This window comes from Clupea harengus, chromosome 19, assembly GCF_900700415.2.
Source record: "Clupea harengus chromosome 19, Ch_v2.0.2, whole genome shotgun sequence".
Taxonomy (NCBI): Eukaryota; Metazoa; Chordata; class Actinopteri; order Clupeiformes; family Clupeidae; genus Clupea; species Clupea harengus.
In genome coordinates, this window is record NC_045170.1 from 17,980,189 (window position 1) to 18,000,763 (window position 20,575).

The following is a 20,575-nucleotide window of genomic DNA, read 5'->3' on the forward strand; positions in this document are numbered from 1 at the left end:
GCTCTAGGCTATTACATGGTAGCTTGAGATATTTGCCATTATGACTGAGTTGAAAATCTAATAGGCTATAATAAAAGAGAAATATATGTGATTTTTAAATAGGAAACTTTTCCTTACATCTCAATTCAACAGGAATCCACAATTGTTCAGTGAGCCTATGGCATCTAGAAAATAATGTTTGTGATTTTCATCATGACTAGGCCTGGCTAACGCTGACCTCTGGTTCTTCTGTGTAATAAATGTGTAGTCTACATATAAGAATTATTCACATAACGTATTTAACATTTAGATAACATATTTTTAAACTTTTGGACAAAACGTCAACTGAGTGGTCCCTAGAAAAATACGTTCTTCGTTTTTGCAGAACAAGCGGAACTAGTAGACCCTTTCTTATAAACGACTGGCCGGAAATGACTCGTTATGGAGGAGGCTTGACCAAGTTTACGTCCACAATCGCTTGTATTTTGCTTGGGAATAGGACATTTTCACAAATCAGAAGTTAGGCTTAGATTGTATTGAAATACTGAAAATGCAAATACATATCCGCAAAGCTAAATATTAGTGTGATTTTGCAAACGTTTGGTAACGGTGAAAGAAATGTGCTCAAGTCATTCTTGATGGCTAACGTTACCACTGTAAAGTTGAGGCTCCGGAGATAAGTTTGATATGTGTAGCTGTGATGCGAGGGAGATGATAGTAGCATATAGAAAAACCTTGAAGATTTTCTGAACCTACTTGATTGGACTCGAAGTAAGACTTGTGATACTTCTTACGAACCCTTGTATGCTGGTAAGCCAAATGTTTAAACTAAAAACGCTAAAAGAACTCAAAGCAGGAAGAGAATTCTGAGCTAGTCTGTCCGGCTGGTTAGTTCATCGCTAACGAAGCTATCTGTAGCATGGGTGGCATTGGCTATTAGCAATAGTTAGCAGTGTGGATGCTCCCGATATCTTGCAACACTTACTTAATTACTGTGTAGTATATATTTGTATTTATTGAATGGATATTGAACTTCCATTTGATTAGTTGCTAGAAATAGTACATATATACTTCGTAGTGAGAGAGAAAATCGTAGCGGATCGAGTCATTTCATTTACATTCTGGAAGTATCGTTACTTCTAACCTTGCTAATTTGTAGCAAGTTTAGTTTTCCTGGTAGTTAACATGCTGCAACGGAGTCGTTAGAATTTACAAGTTCGGTCTCACTTATATTCTATGTATTTATGTGTCTATGATTGTTGTTTGCCAGACTCATATATTCCAGAAAGAATGATGACCAACACACACCCGAGCACGAAGACTTCAACAGGTAGATACGAGTTTTGGTGTGCACCTGTATAGAGATATGAACTTTAAAAATCCTTTGGAAGTATCAAAAACTCCGCGCACGTGGGTTCTGTGTTTGAGATGAACATATTGTGCCCCTTTCTTTGATTACTGATTCATCAATTTCTCCCAGAAGATAGCCTAATGAAGAACGAGGGGAGTTATGAAATCTCCATTCCCTTTGAAGACAACAACGGGGACCAGACAAATTATTTCAATCAAAGTCAGCAACCATTTGAAGGTAGCGTAGTCTTTCTCATGTTTTCTATCTATTGTTTGTGGTCTTGTGGTTTGCTACACTGGTCTAATCTTTGCCACAGATCACCCATCCACTGGACAACAGGCCCCATGTGACTCCTACCTACTGATCTCAAACCTCCGCATGCAGCTTCAAATCTCTTTGGAGAAGAACTCATGGCTGCAGAAGCGCATAGAGGACCTGGAGGAGGAAAGGGACTTCCTACGATGCCAGTTGGAGCGCTTCATCAACTTCACCAAGAGCCAGGAATTAAACGGTGCACACTTGTTCACTTTCATATGAATCCCAAGAGCTTGAATAGAAGTGCTTTGGACATACTCACACCCATGTAGGTCAATAAACGAGGCAGTCAGCAGTATGCAAATGTGCCCCAAGGGCCAGGACATCACATGTACACATATGAGACATAAACACACACACACACACACACAGATCTGGTTCCAAGAGACAATCAGTAGACTGACCAAGAGCCAGAACCAGAACCAGGAAGTCAGAGGTAAACACCCACACACAGGCAGATGATACAGAAGCAGCCAGCCTCCCAAGTAAATATTTGCTGTGCTCCTCTGCTATTGCAGTCTCATCCTCTTATTCTCTTCCCTCTCCTTCTGTCTCTCTCTCTCTCCACCCCCACCCTTCTCTCAGACCGGCAGGCGGAGCCTCCACAGGCAAGCCCCCAGAAGACCCCCTCCCGTCGACCCTCAAGTCCGTTCCCAACTCCCATGACCACTCGCTCGTCTGTCTCCCGCCAGCAGGCGAGCCGTAAACGACCAAGCAGTGTTCAGGGTGAGCTTGTGCTCACCCTGAACACTGAACAACAGAGCCAGGTTTTTCAGAAGCTAACAGGTTGTGCCAATAACTTTATTTTCTCCGTTGTAGTTTGCTTCATGGGGAATGGGGCAGAAATGACCCATAGCTATAGTCGCAAAATATTTTCAACCATGATAACTGACCTAACCACCCAAAAATAATTCACTTGTTGATTAGCCAAAGCCATGGTTACGATTTAAATACACAGATGTTTGTTGCGTATACATTTTTAGATGTTTATTGTATTACTTAGTTATTTATTATGTGTGTGTACAAGCCATTTATACACCTGTGGACAAGCATACAGGCATGGTAGTGTATGTTGGCTGAGTAGCTTAAGTAGTACCCCCAGGTAATTTGTATTGGTATCTGTCCTCAGCTGAGGAGGACTATGAGGATGTTGTGGAGGAGTACCTGGAGGAAGATGGTTACCTAGAGGAGGAGGAGATGCTTTCTTTTGAGGAGGATGGCAAAATGTCTAAGAAGGGGAGATCTGGAGGCAACGCCATCCCAGGCACGCGCGTCAAGAGGACTCGCGTGTTCCGTATCAAGAGGGGTATGGAGAGGCAGCGAGGTGAGACCATTGAACGTTACATGCCTTGGGAGAGGGGGCATTTAATAAACATAAATCTACAGAGAACTATACACAACTATAACCGCAATGTACTAAGGTGTACATACTGTGGCAAGGACAGGGCTGTCCATTTTCCAGCCATCAAGTTTTTGTGAACACCAAGGCATTTCAGAGAGTTCCATGTGTTAACAGGGATTTTAGTATTGTGTATGTGTATGTATGAAATATATCTGTTGTAAAGATAGTTTTGCAAAGTTCAGGCCTATTGATTCCACAGGCTTTCATCGGTTCTATTAAGCTCTCAAAATGGTAATTTGGTAACATAATTTTTTCATTTCAGTTAAAGACCCTGCAGGTGTTCTCATCCGCTACAAAAAGATTTTGGTGACCTACCAGAAGCTGAAAAGTATGTCCAAGGCCTTCCAGGTGCATGGCGTGGACCGTAACACAGTAGCTTCCACCACGCCCATTGCGGAGCTCCTCCTGGTGGCTCCCGAGAAGGTGCCTGATGTGGGCGAGTTCGACCCGTCCAAGGAGAAGCTGCTCGATTACGCGCGGCGTTGCTACAAGGCACTGGACGAGGCTTCGCAGGCCAAAGTGCAGGCCCTGAAGAAGAACAACCTCCTACTGCCCATCTCCTACCGCTTCAGGAACTGAGGAAGCGGAAGTGGGACACTCTTGAAAACGACTCCTCTCCCGTTCAGTTAGTAAAGTGGCAGGCAGTGGCAATGGGAGATCGACGTTGGGAGGAACCGGTTCCATTAAGCAAGACTCAAAAAAGGCGGCGGTGTTGATTACTTTTTCTCTCTACCTCAGCTCTTGCGCAAAAGTGATGTGCCGGACTAAGGCACACAAATGGACATGGTTGAGTGTGAGGAATATCTTTGGATGTTCCTGGGGGTTCCTGAGGCTATACCTCGCCCTTGCATAAATGCAGAGGTGCACTTCCTCCTTCTAACTTGGCTTCAGGTGAAAAGCAGAAGTTCTGATGAACTCCACAGGACTGACCAATTAGAGCCAAGAGCGTGAGGCTATGTACTTCTTGGAAGTTGAGAGATGGCATAGAATTAAATGAAAATATTTCTTGAGGCGATTGATGTAGTAGGTCACTGTATCCCAAAGGCTCCTTTGCCCTTTATCATTTTCTTTTTCCTTTTTTTAGATTTTTTTTATTTTACACCATGAGTGTATGAGACAAAGACAACATATATCCCACTTTTCACAACCAGAATTGGACCCTTTTTGTAATTCTTTTACTACACCATAGATTTCTCATAATTAATTCTTGCTGAATATTGTTTACCCTCCCAGACACGTGCCTCTGAGTGTCTTGAGTGAGGACTGAGTGTCTGTTAACTTATGCCCCTGGTTCAATCATGGACCAAGATGATGCCTGGTGATTTTAAGAAAGATTAGATGTGACTTGCCAACTAAGATGACATAATACTGTACTAGTTTGTTGGATGTGAAGAAATTTGATGGTGGCAAATCCTGGTTTTCGGAAGTTTATGACATAATATAAGAGTACTTTGTGATGATGAAAGCCATTAACAAATGATGAAAAGTTGTTGGTGAGCAGTTTTGAAAGAACGGTTATTTGGGAATATTTGTTGATGTGGATGGTTCTATCCAATGTCCCTTAGCCTAAGTTTCATTGATATACAATTAATGCTTTACCTTTGCTTTACCAAATCATGTAAAAAAAGAAGAAAAAAAGCGAAGTCAGTAAATTCTGTCCTGCTGGAGGTCACGGTGTAGTTTGAATACATGGATGCCAGGCATGCTGTGCCGCCCTTGAATAAATGCAGAGGTGCACTTCCTCCTTTTAACTTGAAAAGGTGAAAAGCAGCAGTTCTGATGAACTCCACAGGACTGACCAATTAGAGCCAAGAGCGTGAGGCTATGTACTTCTTGGAAGTTAAGAGATGGCATAGAATGAAATGAAAATATTTCTTAAGGCGATTGATGTAGTAGGTCACTGTATCCCAAAGGCTCCTTTGCCCCTTATAATTTTCTTTTTCCTTTTTTTAGATTTTTATTTTACACCATGAGTGTATGAGACAAAGGCAACATATATCCCACTTTTCACAACCAGAATTGGACCCTTTTTGTAATTATTTTTACTACACCATTCTGAGAAATCTATGAATTCTTGCTGAATATTGTTTACCCTCCCAGACACGTGCCTCTGAGTGTCTTGAGTGAGGACTGAGTGTCTGTTAACTTATGCCCCTGTTTCAATCATGGACCAAGATGATGCCTGGTGATTTCAAGAAAGATTAGGTGTGACCTTGCCAACTAAGATGACATAATACTGTAGTAGTTTATTGGATGTGAAGAAATTTGATGGTGGCAAATCATGGTTTTTGGAAGTTTATGACATAAAAAAGAGTACTTTGTAATGATGAACAAATGATGAAAAGTTGTTGGTGAGCAGTTTCGAAAGAACGGTTATTTGGGAATATTTGTTGATGTGGATGGTCCTGTCCAATGTCCCTTAGCCTAAGTTGCATTTGTATACAATCAGTGCTTTACCTTTGCTTGACCAAATCATGTAGAAAAAAAAGAAAGAAAAAAAGCAGCGAAGTAAGTGAATTCTGTCTCGCTGGAGGTCACGGTGTAGTTTGAATACATGGATGCCAGGCATGCTGTGCATTCTCCCACTTGTGCTCTCCCTCGACCAAGGATCCTAAGAGTACTGTGTTCCCAATATCTCATCAATTTATGAACAAACAAACAAAAAAGAGATTAGTGGTTTGATATTCATTCAGTGACCCCCCCCCCCCCCCCCCCCCCCCCCCTTTTTTTTTTTTTTTTTTTCAAGGTGCTTAAATATTTGGAATGTTCTGTTATAATGAACTGGCCAGGGATTTTTTTGTGACATTTTGACCAGCCACTAGTAGGTTTTGTTTTGTGTCAAAAGGAAGGTGGAACGACAAATGTGAGGGCAGATGTGTGAGATGATATTGTACATATGCGTATTTCCGATGATTGATTCTTGGCTTCATGAAGATGATCCAAAGCTTTAGCTCCACACTGGCAATAGTAGACACTCAGGAGGCATAACAATAATGCTAGAATTTGTTTTAGTATAACTGTCTTGTTTTGGTAGTATTAAATACACCGGTAGCATCTTTACTTTTTTTATATTATAAACCTTATGATGTCCAGAGTTAAACTTTTTTCACGGACGATTGTCCTGTTCAGATAGACAGTAATCTGCTGTAGGAGAAAAAAAAACTATTCTCTTTAACTGAACCAAATAGTGTTTCTGTGTTGCCCTTTGGTGCTGATCTTTGTTGAACTCAGGATTTTAACCATGGGACATCGAACGTTAATCCTGCTATTATGCTAAAATACCTCACCCAATGTCATTGGCAGGTAATGAGTTCGGAATGCCAGTCATAGTGTATTGCCCTCATAGCCTTGTCATACTCGATTGCTGTATCACAACTTCCGAGTAACATTGTCCAGATGGGAATATTACCATATGGTACCAGTTTTTGAAAAGGCAAGGCAAGACATGAATAGTGATTGGCTGGTATAGTCATGTCTGTTCCTTGCAGGAGACTGCTGATGTACCCTCTTGTAGCCTTTCACCTTCTGTTCCCCTATGTGTACCTCTTCCAGATACTGTGGAGATAGCCAGTTGTTAGGCAGGAACATCATGTAATGGTGACTGTGAGGAAAAATTATGCCAATTGTGGTCATGCTCTTCACATCTGTAAATAAAGCTTTCCAATTTCTCTAATAAAGTCTGTGACTGCTTTTTTTTTGTTTGAAAGGTTAAAAAACACTGAAACTGAACCTATGGGGATGCAGATAGGTTTGTGGTTTACCAAAAATCAGATTAATAAATTGGCAGCCCATCATGCTTGATAGAGGGATAAAGATTTCGGAGTCGGCTGATGAATAACAGTTGAGTGAGATCTGAAAATCTCACAAATGCTTACCACATGGATATCAGAGTCAGAATCACGTTTATTGGCCAAGTAAGTTTGCACAAACAAAGAATTTGACTCCGGGTTAAGTGGCTCTCATTGTACTTACACAAAATACACAAAAACAATACACAACACAATGTCTGAGAAATATATACAAGGAGGAATGGCTATATACAGGAGCTGTGAACTGTAAACACAACAAGTAGTGCAAAGAGTGGAGAGTGCAAGAAGTGCAGGGATTAATATTAAATGGTAAGAGAATGACGGAAGAAGTACAGTATATACAGCCTGTATAGTTACACAGTAAAGGGTGGAATGTATTGCACAAATCTCGAGATTTGAGATAAAATAAATAAATATGATAAATATAATTTGTAGTTGTAATTGTACAGTGGTTGTTTTGGTGATCCAGGGTAATTGCACAGTGCCACAGTGAATTAGCTGTTCATTTGTGAGACGGCTAGGGGGAAGAAACTGTTTCTGTGTCTGGAGGTTTTGGCGAACAGTGTTCTGTAGCGCCTACCTGAGGGAATGAGTTGAAATGGGTTGTGTCCAGGGTGTGAGGAGTCTGCAGTGATTTTCCCTGAGTATCCTGACTCTGGAGGTGTACAGGTCTTGGATGGTGGGCAGGTTGGCACGGATGATCTTTTCAGCAAACCTGACTGTCCGTTGGAGTCTATTCCTATCGAGTTTGGTGGCTGATCCAAACCAGACAGTTATGGAAGTGCAGAGAATAGACTTTATGACTGCAGTGTAGAACTGGATCAGCAGCTCCTGAGGCAGGTTGTACTTCCTAAGCTGATGCAGGAAGTACATCCTCTGCTGGGCCTTCTTGATGATTGTGTTGATGTTGGGTTCCCACTAAAGGTTCCGGGAGATTGTGGATCCCAGAAACCTGAAGGATTCCACAGCCAACACAGTGCTGTTGAGTATGGTGAGGTGGGGCAGTGCAAGGGGGCTCCTCCACGGTTTTTGAGGTTGTTGAGCTCTAGGTTGTTGCGACCACACCACAGAGCCAGCTGTTCAACTTCCCTCCTATATGCAGACTCGTCTTCGTCACGGATGAGGCCGATGACTGTTGTGTCATCTGCAAATTTCAGGAGTTGAACAGATGGGCCTACTGAGGTGCAGTCGTTAGTTTAGAGGGAGAAGAGCAGTGCGGAGAGCACGCATCCCTGAGGTGCTCCAGTGCTGACTGACCGGGTGCTGGATGTGGTTTCACCCAGCCTCACCTGCTGCTTCCTGTCTGTCAGGAAGTTTGTAATCCACTGACAGGTGGAAGCGGACACAGTGAGCTGGGTGAGTTTGGTGAGGAGGATTTCTGGGATGATGGTGTTAAACCGAGCTGAAGTCTACAAACAGCATCCTTGCATACGTCCCTGGGGAGTCGAGGTGTTGCAGGATGTAGTGCAGCCCCATGTTGACTGCATCCTCCACTGACCTGTTTGCCCGGTAGGCAAACTGCAGAGGGTCCATCTGAAGGCCTGTGATGTGCTTCAGATGGGTCAACACCACTTTCAAAGGATTTCATGACCACAGACTTCAGGGCGACGGGCCTGTAGTCATTCAGTCCAGTGATGGGACTGGGATGATGGTGGAGCGTTTGAAGCAGGAGGGGACTTCACACAGCCTCAGAGATCTCTTGAAGATGCGAGTGAAGATGGGGGCTGGCTGATCAGCGCAGGCTTTCAGACAGGAGGGTGACACACCGTCTGGCCCTGATACCTTCCTTATCTTCTGTCTCTGAAAGAGCTGACACACATCCTCTTCACAGACCGTCAGTGCCGGTGGGGAGTCAGGAGGTGATAATAGAGTTGGAGCGGGTGAGGGGTGTGAATGTGGAGTGATCAAACCTGCAGTAAAACACATTCAGATCGTCAGCTAGTTGAGGGTTTCCCATGGTCTGGGGGGAGGTTTTCCTATTGTTGGTGATGTCCTGTAGGGCAGGCCTCTCCACATTGACGCAGGGTCGTTAGCTGAAAACCTGTTTTTCAGCTTTTCAGTGTAGCTTCTCTTTGCTACTCTGATCTCCTTAGTCCCACTCCTGTAGGCCTCATCTTTGGCATGACGAATCTGCCTGAGCTTTGCCGTGAACCACGGTTTATTGTTATTAAAGGTGCAGAACGTTTTGGTGGGTACACACATGCCTTCACAAAAACTGATGTAGGATGTCACAGTGTCAGTGAGTTCGTCCAGGGATGTAGATGCAGCCTCAAAAACACTCCAGTCAGTGCAGTCAAAGCAGGCCTGTAGCTCCAGTCATTTCCTCACAGTTTTAACCACAGGCTAAAATATGGTGCTTGTATACTGATGTGTATAGTTGTCCAGATACGTTTGCTTTGACAAACATTTCCCTATTTTAATTTTTACCAGCATATAGTGTTTTGAAGCATGTAAAATGACCACCATACAAAGCAGGTATTGTGAAAACATAGAATGGCCACTTGGTTGTAAAATAATACCTGTACCTACAGCACTGAATATGTATCTGAATGAATATTTGTCATAAAAATTATACCATTTGGTATACTAGATAAGCTGCACATACAGTATTGTTTACGTCACTAAAAAAATGCCGAAATTTGTAAGGGGTAGGGGAAACCTAATATGCAACGTTAATTCCTTACAGGTAGGTGGCGTATTACAAGCAGACAACACTGCTGGCACGCTAGGTCACAAAGAAAAAGAATTTCCATTTCCGGTAACGCGGACAGCGGATGGATAGAGACGAGGGTGGTTGAGGCCTAGTTGGTGTGATTGGGAAGGTTTAGGACTAAACTGAAATAAGTGGTTATAACATTGTCGAGAGTGCAGGGTGACATTAATACGTATGTACGCAACGTTTTACAGCTTTAGAAGATATGTATCAATGAAGCAGGCGTGTAAGCTGCCTTGGCTAGCTTTTTGCTAGCTGGATAGCTGCTTTAGCTGCAGACCCATCGGAGAGCTCTTCGTTATTTTTTCTATCGGAAACCGATCTTAACTACATTGGGTATTGTAATATAAGTTGAGAACGCAGTGTCCTTGTTTTTTGTTGTAACGATTTTAAGTCACACGTGCTACAGCTGGGATAAAATTGAAATTTAGTTCAGCGCCAGCTAATTCCGCCCTCCTTACGGTTCATTCATCGTCTAACTTAACTTACTGATAATTCAAAATGTCGGACTTTGATGAATTCGAGAGACAGTTGACTGAAAACAAACAAGGTGAGTGTCGTGACGTGACTCTAATGTGTAAGGTTATTAACAATAATCGTTTCTGTATTGCAGAGCATCTGTCTTGGAGCACTTGTTACGACCGTATTACTTTCATGCCCGATAGCTAACTTTCGCATAGCATTAATAGCAAGAGCAGTGTTAGCAATAGCAAATGTTATCTAGCTAGCGCTACTTGTTTTGGTAGCTACCGTGTAGTAGTCTGCACCTAGGTGTGTACGGTTAATGTTACACAATATGTATCATTGCACTGTTGGGTTTAACAGTAAGCATTTAGGTTGCAATTGCGGTTACGTCCGTTAACTCCAATTACCTAGCAAGTAGAAAATACATCTGCCTGAGATCGGTAAATACTACGCTGTCTTAACACGATGTGTTCCACTAATGTATAATAGTAATCCGTACTTGGTGGGTTAGTGTTAAGGCTGTACTCAGAATCGTCTTTACTGTGTGGTATAGTTAGTCATTTTAACTATAAATTTACTAAAGCCATTTCAGCGGTGCTTCTGTCCGACACTCCAACTATCCATCTATGGCTGTAGAAGAGAAAATCCCCTTAATTACAAGTGACGTCACGTTTTATTTCCAAACAGAATGTGATAATACTGTTTTGTGCGGTAATGGAAATAATGAGGAACACAATCGTGCTTAGGTTCAGCAGTGTATTTCTCTCTTTAGATGTCACAACTTTCTCATAAATTGAACGCCTACACGTGAATATTTTTTTAGGTTAACGCATGGCGTAGGCCTGAGTTTCTTTTTCGGACATTTCTTCAAACAGGCTGTTAAAAAAGATTCATGGAAAACATCAAATGTTGAGACTTAACTTTTAGTAAGCAAATTAACATGCTTTTTTTGTGTATTTGCATGTGTGCACGCCTTGGAAGAGAGGGTAATGCATGCTAAGCAATGCTAAGCCTACTTTAGTGAAAAGTTAGTCTTGTACAGTGAGTACAGTTACTTTTGGCCAAGGCCAGGTGCTGCCAGGTTGAACAGATTAATGTTAGACTTGAGCTGGTAACAGCTAAGAGTACATGCGGAATGCCCAGTTTAAGGCCCTATAAAATCAAATTATATGTACATCAAAAAAAAAATTACACACATTCTAGTATGTCTAGGCGATATAAAAGGGCGGTGTAGGGCAGCAAATGCTAGTATAACCCTGAAGACTACAAATGCAGTTTAATTAAAAATAATTTTCTATGTAATTGTATACAATGAAAAAAATGTTGTTGTTTATTAAAGGGTAAATTACCTTCAGTTTTGGGTTACAAGACTTGTACTGAGTCAGTAAGCCACTTGTGTCTACCAGTCTTGTACATTGTAAGTTATTCTAAGAATATTCAGATTCTGCCCCAATGGCCAGTTTTAGACTCCAGTGTCAGTCTACAATGAGGGACAGTATTTCCTGTTCGGTTCACAATGCCAAAATGTGTTGCCTATAGTGCTATCTAATGTATTTTTATTCAAAAATGTCAAATTCCACGCAATTGCGTGTTTAACTGTACGGTTTCTTTACTGAATTCCGCGATTCCGTCCGCACTTTCCGCATAGTGGAAATAATAGGAACTTACCAGTTGTGTTCAGCAGTCCTAAGCTTGATCCTGTTGCTGCTGTGTTGAAAGTTGACCCCTCTCTTGTTTTCTTCCGTACAGGTGTTGAGAATCTGAATTCGCTTGGTGGGTACAACAGAGTGGCTTCCCCTCTCTCTCTCTTTCTCTTTCTTTTCTTTTTTCTATCTTTCTCTTCCTTCCCCTCTATCTTCCTCTGTTCTTCTCTGGGTCTGTACAGGGAGATTTTTAACTTTAAAATAATCTTTAACATTAATGACACAGTTTTGTCAGGTGTCTGCCTTTGTAATGCATCGTGTCCTGCTGGCATAGGACCTTCTTCCTGCAGTAGGGGGTGGGGTTTCCCTCTTTTCTCCTCTCAGCAAAGCAGGTCCTCTCTTATCCTCTTCTGGGATCCTGTGCTTCTCTTTCCAATATTACCAGCCCGTAATTCTCTAGCTACCTGAGAGCTTTCACCTCCTTGACTGCTCTCTCCTCTCTCGCAGTCACTCACTCTCACACTCTCTCTCTCTCTTGCTCTGTATCTCTCTCTCCTCCTCTCTTACTCCCTCTCTCTCACCGTCTCCCTGGCAGAGCGGGACAAGGAGAACCGGCACCGCCGCCGCAGTTCCTCCCGCAGCCGCAGCCGAGAGAGGAAGAGGAGGAGCAGGGAAAGGAGAAGCAGGGAGCGTCGTAGCGGCAGCAAAGACCGCCGACACAGACGCAGGTAAGAACTTATAACCTTTGACCTCCAACCGTTGACAGTCACTGACAGTCACTGCCCCACAGTCAAGCTACGAGCAATAGAACCTGGTGTAACAATAAATTCTACTTAACATAAGAAATATAAAAAACTAAATATAAAAGAAAAAATGCAGGAATGTAACTGCTGTAATTGCAAGTTAGGCACTAGTCGAAGTGCCAGTTAGCATGGGAGGTGCTCTCTGAAGAGTTGGGTCTTCAAAAGCTTCTTAAAGGTAGAGAGGGACGCCCCTGCTCTGATAGTGCTAGGCAGTTCATTCCACCAACGTGGAACTACAAATGAGAATAGTCTGGACTGCCGTACTTGCACAGACGGCAGTGCCAAACGACGCTCACTAGAAGAGCGCAGCATCCTGGGTGTAACATTTGCCCTTACAAGAGCATGTGTTGGAGTTGCCATAACAACAACCAGAGCCAAGGATCATCTTCTCCTTCTCCATCTGCATTGCTTACTGCATGCAAGAAGATCGTCGTTTATGTTTCATTCATTTAGAGTTTTGCGCCAGTACTAACTAAAATAAGTGCTGCATTGCTTGAAATGGGTGAAATGGGTTACGTGGGCTATTTTAACAGCAGATTAAATGCGGATTTGTTATTTCCAGGAATGAATTGTAGGCCGGCGTTTGAGACATGCCGCGTGTTTGCCCAATGGCAACTCTCCAGGCCCACACTGCAGTGTGCAAACATTAACCTGCTGTGTTTATGTGTGATACTGGGGACTCTGGCGACCCTTAAACTGCCCTTGTAAAAACCAAACCCTTGTCTTAACTGTCATTTCAGCACACAGCCTCAAAATCCACCCCAAGACATCGTCAGGTAAAAAGACACAGAGGGATCTGTCTTTCTCTAGTGTACTGAAGTCTCTAGAGTTATGAGTGAAAGGACTATGTGTATGTCTGTCAGTTAGGGGAGTGAATGTTAACTCAATCTCATGGCTTTAAGAGTTTGGGGATTTTCGTCCTGGCTTTGCTGAAGTCTGCTAAACGGGAGTGAAGTGTGCATGTGACACGCCCTGTTCAGCTTGTCTTTCTGCAGCTATCTGCTGCAAAAGCTGCCAAATTTCACGTCCTTGGCAAACGCGGCGGCTTGTTGTAAATTTTTACCCACACAGCTGAGTGGTTTTATTTTTACTGTGAAGTCAGCATAATGTGGCTTCTCTTAGCTCTAGTGATCTTAAAAGTTCACCATAAGCAGCAAAAATGATATTTTTTTTTTTGTATTGACTGTGATGTAATAATGAACCGTGGGATAAACTAACATGGTGGTGATAATCTGTTGTGGTAACCTACTTGGCCAACGTTAATGACCTTTTCTAAACACAGAACCTACATTCATTCAGCAATAGAGTTGCTCCACATTCTTTTCTTTTTTTTGTGATAAGCTTAAATTGGGCTTTGTCACCAGTACAAAACTCCTGTTTCATTCCTCAATCTCTCTCTCTCTCTCTCTCTCTCTCTCTCTCTCTCTCTCTCTCTCTCTCTCTCTCTCTCTCTCTCTCTCTGTCTCTGTCTCTGTCTCTGTCTCTCTCTCTCTCATATTTGTTCTTCCCCCCATAGCCGTTCCCCCCATCGGGAGAAGAAGAAGAAGGTGAAGAAGTACTGGGATGTCCCTCCACCGGGCTTTGAGCACATCACCCCCATGCAGTATAAGGCCATGCAAGGTCAGTTGCCCACCCCGTCATAGAGACAAGGCTGTCACCCCCCCTGGGTTGGACACCAGATGGCCACTTTTCTGCATGCCATCTATTGCTTGCACATGATAGGTTCTCTCTCACACACTCATCTCTTCTTCCCCCCTCAACCCTCAGCTGCTGGTCAGATCCCTGCCACTGCCCTGCTACCCACCATGACTCCTGATGGCCTGGCAGTCACCCCCACCCCTGTGCCTGTGGTGGGCAGCCAGATGACCCGACAGGCCCGTCGGCTCTACGTGGGCAACATACCCTTTGGCATCACAGAGGTGGGCGCCATAGACAGACACGTATCCCTTGCATGGACTAAACAGCTGAATGTAGTCCTGTGTCTTGGCATGTGAATCTGCAAAGGGATTTACATGTTCTCAGTGGCTTAAAAGAGGCTTATACAGGCGATAATATTTTATATTTTTATGCTGCAGAGCTAGCTAGCAAAACGGCTTATTCAGGGCTCAACATTAAAAAATAAAAATATAGTGAAAATGCAGTTGCCACAGAGGGAAACCGGGGGTGATGAAATGGTTGCCACTTGTCTCAGTTTCACTCTCAGGGCGATTGTTAATGTCCAAGCCTGGTTACTTGCCACAGCTGTTAATTAAGATCTCTGTCCTACCACCTATGTACTACTGTCAAGAACTGTGTTTGGTTAAATATTTAGAACTGACCTCATGGGTGGTGCTTGCTCTGTTCTTCTCCAGGAATCCATGATGGACTTCTTCAACGCTCAGATGCGTCTTGGAGGCCTGACACAGGCTCCTGGCAACCCAGTCCTTGCCGTGCAGATCAACCAGGACAAGAACTTTGCCTTTCTGGAGGTGAGTTTGAATACACACACCTATTCATACTCTTTCTCTCTTGTTTGGTGTGTTTGCATACAGCACTCTCAAACTCTAGCATAGCTATTCCCTTTTTGCGCTCATGAATGTGCACACAACTGGTCACATCAAGTCAAGCACAGATATAGTTTTGACAAAAATTAGTAAAAATGCATGGCAGCCTGACCGATATAAACAGACACAATTTATAAGGGAAATAACACGAGTCCACGGACTCCCTTCCTCTCCTCTCTGAAGTTCCGCTCCGTGGACGAGACCACCCAGGCTATGGCGTTTGACGGCATAATTTTCCAGGGCCAGAGCCTGAAGATCCGCCGGCCGCACGACTACCAGCCGCTGCCGGGCATGAGCGAGAACCCCAGTGTCTACGTGCCAGGTAAACGCCTCTCCTCAGAGCCTGAGCCTCGATTAGGTCCCTCTGAGTCATTTGGCACAGAGCTCAGGGTAGACCTCTCCTGTGTTGGTGGGATGCAGTAGTAATGTTTGCCACATGGCATGACTATAATAATTGCTTCTTGGCTAGTCATTAATCTCTCTTGTGGTACTCTCTGATTGTAATGGTGTTGATGTACATCAACTATTCATATGCATTTTGTTTTGTAAAGAGTGAAATTGATTTTAAATGTGATCCAGTTGAGTAGCAATAGCTCTGAACATTTTCTTATGGTGTAATCTTCCCGTTTGTCCTGCAATTAAGACGGAATTGCTTTTTGTCAAGGAGTTGTTTCCACGGTGGTGCCAGATTCGGCTCACAAACTTTTTATCGGCGGTCTGCCCAACTATCTGAACGATGACCAGGTGAGTTGAAGCAAACATGTTTCTGTGATTTTACGTGCTCTGCTCCCCCTCAGATTACACGAGTAGGGTAGGGACGGTATGTCCAGTTGAGCATGAATGAGATATATGAAAAGGGCCTCATCCAGTAGCTTCCTTTATCATTTAGAGACGATGAGAATAGCTGTTTGACAGTCAAAGAGAAATTAAAAGCCATGTAAGCAAAGTTGCTTTATGTGTATTTTCTTCAATGACTAATCTAGCATATATCGAGTCTTACACAGCTAGCACAGGAATATTACTTTTGAGTGATATTAAATACATCTTCCCACCTTAGGTGAAGGAGCTGCTGACGTCCTTCGGCCCCCTGAAGGCCTTCAACTTGGTTAAGGACAGCGCCACAGGCCTCTCGAAAGGATACGCCTTCTGTGAATACGTGGATGTCAATGTCAACGATCAGGTGAGCCATCTAACCCCACACACACAACCGACTTCTCCTTTCTCACTGCCTTTATCTTTCAGTTTGGTGCTTATCAGCCACAACCAAACCAAATAAATGACACAGTTGTATCAGAGTTAGATGGTGCAACTAGTGCTTTACCCAGTGGTTCAGTGTATAATCGGTTGTATTATAATTTATGTCTCGTATTTATGTATGTGTGATATTCTTCTGTTTATGTGTGTGTCTGTAGGCCATTGCTGGTCTGAATGGAATGCAGCTGGGTGATAAAAAGCTGTTGGTGCAGAGGGCAAGTGTTGGAGCGAAGAACGCCACCCTGGTGAGAATCTGATCCCCGATATCTGTTGTTGTTGTTCACTCATGCCTCACAAACTGAACAGGCACTACCACTTTACTCACTTGGGAATCTCACTCTAACAAACATTTAACTACGGTTTGCCTTAACAAGCATACCTCACAGCCTTCCATCAGAAATCCCAAAGTTCTCTCCTCTCCGTCAGCGCCATGTTTGAATTACCCACCTATTCTCCGCTCTTGAAATAAGCAAAATAAATCTCTCTCTCTCTTCCCCCCTGCAGACGAGCGTGAACCAGACACCGGTGACGCTGCAGGTGCCGGGGCTGATGAACAGCTCGATGAACCAGATGGGCGGCATCCCCACAGAGGTGCTGTGCCTCATGAACATGGTGGCGCCCGAGGAGCTGCTGGATGACGAGGAGTACGAGGAGATCCTGGAGGACGTCAGGGAGGAGTGCAGCAAGTACGGCCAGGTCAAGAGCATCGAGATCCCCCGGCCCGTGGACGGCCTGGATGTGCCTGGCACTGGAAAGGTAAAGACCCGCGTCTGTGGAGTCAAACGGTCACTCCACTTTGTTCACGTTTACAGCATTTGGCAGATCTTTCGTCCAACGTGACTTTAGAATATTAACAACTGTGAGAGATTTTAGGAATGAAGTTAAGCACAGTTCATTTTGTGATGGTGCACTGCAAATTTTGAGATTTACCTTTTGATTACTATAAGTGGTTAGAAAGCAATGTTAGGCACACATAATAGGATAAACACACACGCAGACACAAAGATTTTAACCGGTTCCATTCTTTCCCTCTTTGCAGATCTTTGTGGAGTTCACAACTCTTTTTGACTCCCAGAAAGCCATGCAGCAACTGACTGGAAGGAAGTTTGCCAACAGAGTGGTGGTGACCAAGTACTGCGATCCTGATGCCTACCATCGCCGAGAGTTCTGGTAGAACAGGAGAAAAGAAGAAAGGGAGAGGTGGGACAGTAGAAGGAAAGAAAAAAGGGTGGGATGGAGTGAGTGAGGGAGAAAAATTGAGAAATAATACAAAGAGGTTTGGGGAGGGGGGTGGAGGGGTGGGAATGGTGGGGATTTTCTACTATCAAAAGTTGCTATGTGGAAAGGAAATGAGTATATGTAATAGTAACCAGCTAAGGTTCAAGACTATGTGAGTGGGTTAGTTTTTGTGTTTGTATTTTAAGAATGTGTGTGCTTATGTATCCAGAGGGTAAAAAAAAAATCTCCTTCATAATTTTTTGTTTTCGTTTTGTATTTTTAAATGGTCCTGGGCTGGGAGAAGTGCCATTTTTGCTCCCTGACCAAAATAACAGGGAGGTTGTGGGACATGTTTTTTGCAGCTGCAGTTCATTAACCTGCTCCCTCTCTACAAACCGTAAGAAAGCACCAGTCCTATAATAGTGGGTGGAATCCTCAGTCTCAAAGTTCCTGATGTGACGTAGAGCTGCCGCTCACTGTATCTCTTCTGTCCGCTGCTCTCATTTTCTCGCATATATTTCTCCCCCTTCAGGCTGTAAAAGGCTGTAAATCAGTAGCTATTTTTCGTTGACATTTGTTAGGTTTTGATTGTCAGTATTTTTTAAATTAAATTCCAGATGTCACTAGCATTGTCTGTTCTCCTCTCGGGCATTAGTGCCTACCTGCCTATGCTGGTGGTGCCCCCTCTGTTGCGGTGTGGGGGCACCTGTGGGTTGGTGCCCCACTACAGTGTAGCCCATTTGTTTCATAATAAAACTCTTGGAAACTCAATCTGGTGTGGCTGCCTTGCCCATGCAACAGGGAAAGGGGAATTAACAGGCCCAGTCCATAGGTGGTTTGTCACCTTCTTAATCACTCATTCACGTGGGAAAGTGAACTGGAAGTAAACAGAATCATTTTCTCTTGCTCCTCTCTGGCTTCTCAATTCCTTCCTCCCACTTGTATCACTGTACAGCAAAAACCTCTATCACTGCCAATAAACGTACAGGCTGCTTTTCTACAATTGCTTAACCATTTTCATCCAGTAAGGTAGTTCTGCTTTTTTTTTTTTTTCCTTCATTCAGAGTTATTTTTTTCTTATACACACACCAGTGTGATTTCCAGTGTCTGTGTGGTTTTCTTTTGAGTTGCGGGAAAGAAAGAGATTGTAATTCACATAATAAGACTTCCTTATTCATGCTTTTGTTTTCATGAAATGCCATCTCAACTCCAGATTGAAGACAAATGTGTAAAATCAAAGAACTCAGTATAAAATTAGAAATCCATGACCAGATACAGAGATCTGCCTCTTCTGGAAACCCAGTAGTCTCAAAATGAATAAGGCATGTGATTCATTCTGCATAGATCTCTAGATATGAATATGAATTTGGCTTTTAAGGGTTTTTCTTAGCCTCACGTACCACGATGTGACAAATTCTGTAGTTAATCTGTGTAAGGTCCAGTTAACTGCTAAGTACATCTTGTCAGCCTTCTTTCTCCACAGTCAAACAGAGAGGAAGTGATCGTCTATTCTTTTTTGTTTGTTTTGTTTTGTTGTCTTTTGTCTGAGAGCACACGGCATTAAAAGATGAGATGTCTACCACAGCCCTCTTTTATTTTTAAATGGAAAAAAATAATAATCCAGACAGAAAACAAACACTGTTTTGCTAATCATTCAGTACAAGGTTACAGAGGCTAGGCCAATGCACGAGAAAACACCTGAAGAGATAAACACCTAGGTGTTTGTGTTCGCCCACATCACTGCAGTCAGAGTGAATGGGCATTTTGAAAGACCAGGCGTGTATGTGATGGTATACCGTAAACTAGGATTCTGGCTGTTTCATGTATAAGCCTTGAATACTTGGTTCTCATATATACATTTGTTAGTACTACTTTCTGTGTATGGATATGTTTTTTTTTTTTCTTGGTTTAGGAGGCTGTTGACAATTGCTAAAGCAGCTAACATCAAATGCTAGTGTCGTTTTCCAAATGGCTTTTTTCATTGCAAATGATACAGAAATGTGTTTAACATTTCACTTTTCTCAAGAATAAATACGTAAATATATAAAAGAACAGATAAGCGCCTGTCATTCAGAATCTGCTGAGTGTGTTTGCACTAATTATGGGAAATACTGGCAGCACATCTCTATCTGTATTTGATTAAGTTGTTTGCGTATTATCTTAACTCTATTAATGGGTGATATCTGCAATTGCACTGTAGCTTGAATATAGTTTTTAAGGAACAGCAGAAAGAAACATTGTGATCTGTGATCATTTTGTTAAATTTACAGTCCCCCTATTGGACTGACAAGACCTACCCATGTAATGCTTGAAATTACCAGCCACCATCCCATCTACCATTCAGTGCTTTTAAATGGTTAAGTGGAAGTTGTAGGCCACACATAGGCATTCACATCACATCATCACCGAGACAAATACAAAAACCTGCACAGGTGACCTTTCATATCAAAATACACACAGCCTACATGCAGAAATGTGCTTTGAGTACACAATACACTGACTCATGGATTCACTGGTCTGCCTGTTTTAACACAGCATCACTCCTTCGACTTACTTAGTAATAATTTTATCAGTGGACACAAATTAGTCAAATTGGATATCTCTTCATTTATTTTCTGAATGCAAAACTTGAAAGCACATGAGTAGCCTATGACTTTTCAACAGTTTAAATTAAAAGTCAAAGTACACCATTTTTGAAACAAATAAAGCCATTCTTATAACATGAATGAACTCAAAACTGACCATGATGAGTAGAGAGTAGACCTTTTTAGTTAGTAGTCTAGACTTGGATGAGTGATATGCTCTTCGCTTACTTCACAAATGAAGCGTTTGTGCTTTAGTGCTTGGGTTACGGAATGCAAACTCATACCTGCATATCCCATGAAGGTTTGAGGCTTGAAGAGTACTGAATTGTTATTTTATGTTAGACCAGACGGCCCGAGTTGCTAACCTCTCTTGTATTTTCATATATATATATTTTATATTCCATACTTTTAACAAAAATATTATGACCACGTTGGAAGATTTAAAACCAAAACATGGCCAAAATATCCCGGTTTCCCTTTCACCTTTTAAAGTAA

At 42.7% G+C, this 20,575-nt stretch overlaps 2 protein-coding genes across 12 annotated transcripts; both read left to right on the plus strand.

Annotated features, from left to right (window-relative positions):
- Positions 1-403: 403 nt before the first annotated feature.
- ccdc106b (coiled-coil domain containing 106b) lies at positions 404-6,720 on the plus strand. Of its 5 annotated transcripts, none has more exons than XM_012829496.2 (7): positions 404-789; positions 1,250-1,309; positions 1,460-1,567; positions 1,647-1,841; positions 2,231-2,431; positions 2,775-2,969; positions 3,310-6,720. In XM_012829496.2, the coding sequence occupies exons 2-7, from the start codon at positions 1,270-1,272 to the stop codon at positions 3,624-3,626; spliced, it is 1,056 nt and encodes a 351-aa protein (XP_012684950.2). In that variant the 5' UTR covers positions 404-789; positions 1,250-1,269; the 3' UTR covers positions 3,627-6,720. The 5 variants fall into 5 exon arrangements, with proteins under 5 accessions (XP_012684950.2, XP_031442028.1, XP_031442031.1 ...); XM_031586168.2 differs by having other exon boundaries at positions 404-750; XM_031586171.1 differs by having other exon boundaries at positions 405-789; positions 2,231-2,371.
- Positions 6,721-9,587: 2,867 nt separating this feature from the next.
- Positions 9,588-19,547, plus strand: u2af2b (U2 small nuclear RNA auxiliary factor 2b). Of its 7 annotated transcripts, none has more exons than XM_012829532.3 (13): positions 9,589-10,119; positions 11,784-11,807; positions 12,273-12,405; positions 13,221-13,256; positions 13,997-14,100; positions 14,248-14,399; positions 14,832-14,948; positions 15,207-15,345; positions 15,667-15,767; positions 16,081-16,203; positions 16,436-16,522; positions 16,782-17,033; positions 17,317-19,547. In XM_012829532.3, the coding sequence occupies exons 1-13, from the start codon at positions 10,071-10,073 to the stop codon at positions 17,449-17,451; spliced, it is 1,452 nt and encodes a 483-aa protein (XP_012684986.1). In that variant the 5' UTR covers positions 9,589-10,070; the 3' UTR covers positions 17,452-19,547. The 7 variants fall into 7 exon arrangements, with proteins under 7 accessions (XP_031441598.1, XP_031441599.1, XP_031441597.1 ...); XM_012829533.3 differs by having other exon boundaries at positions 15,688-15,767; XM_012829534.3 differs by having other exon boundaries at positions 15,691-15,767.
- The last annotated feature ends 1,028 nt before the right edge of the window (positions 19,548-20,575 follow it).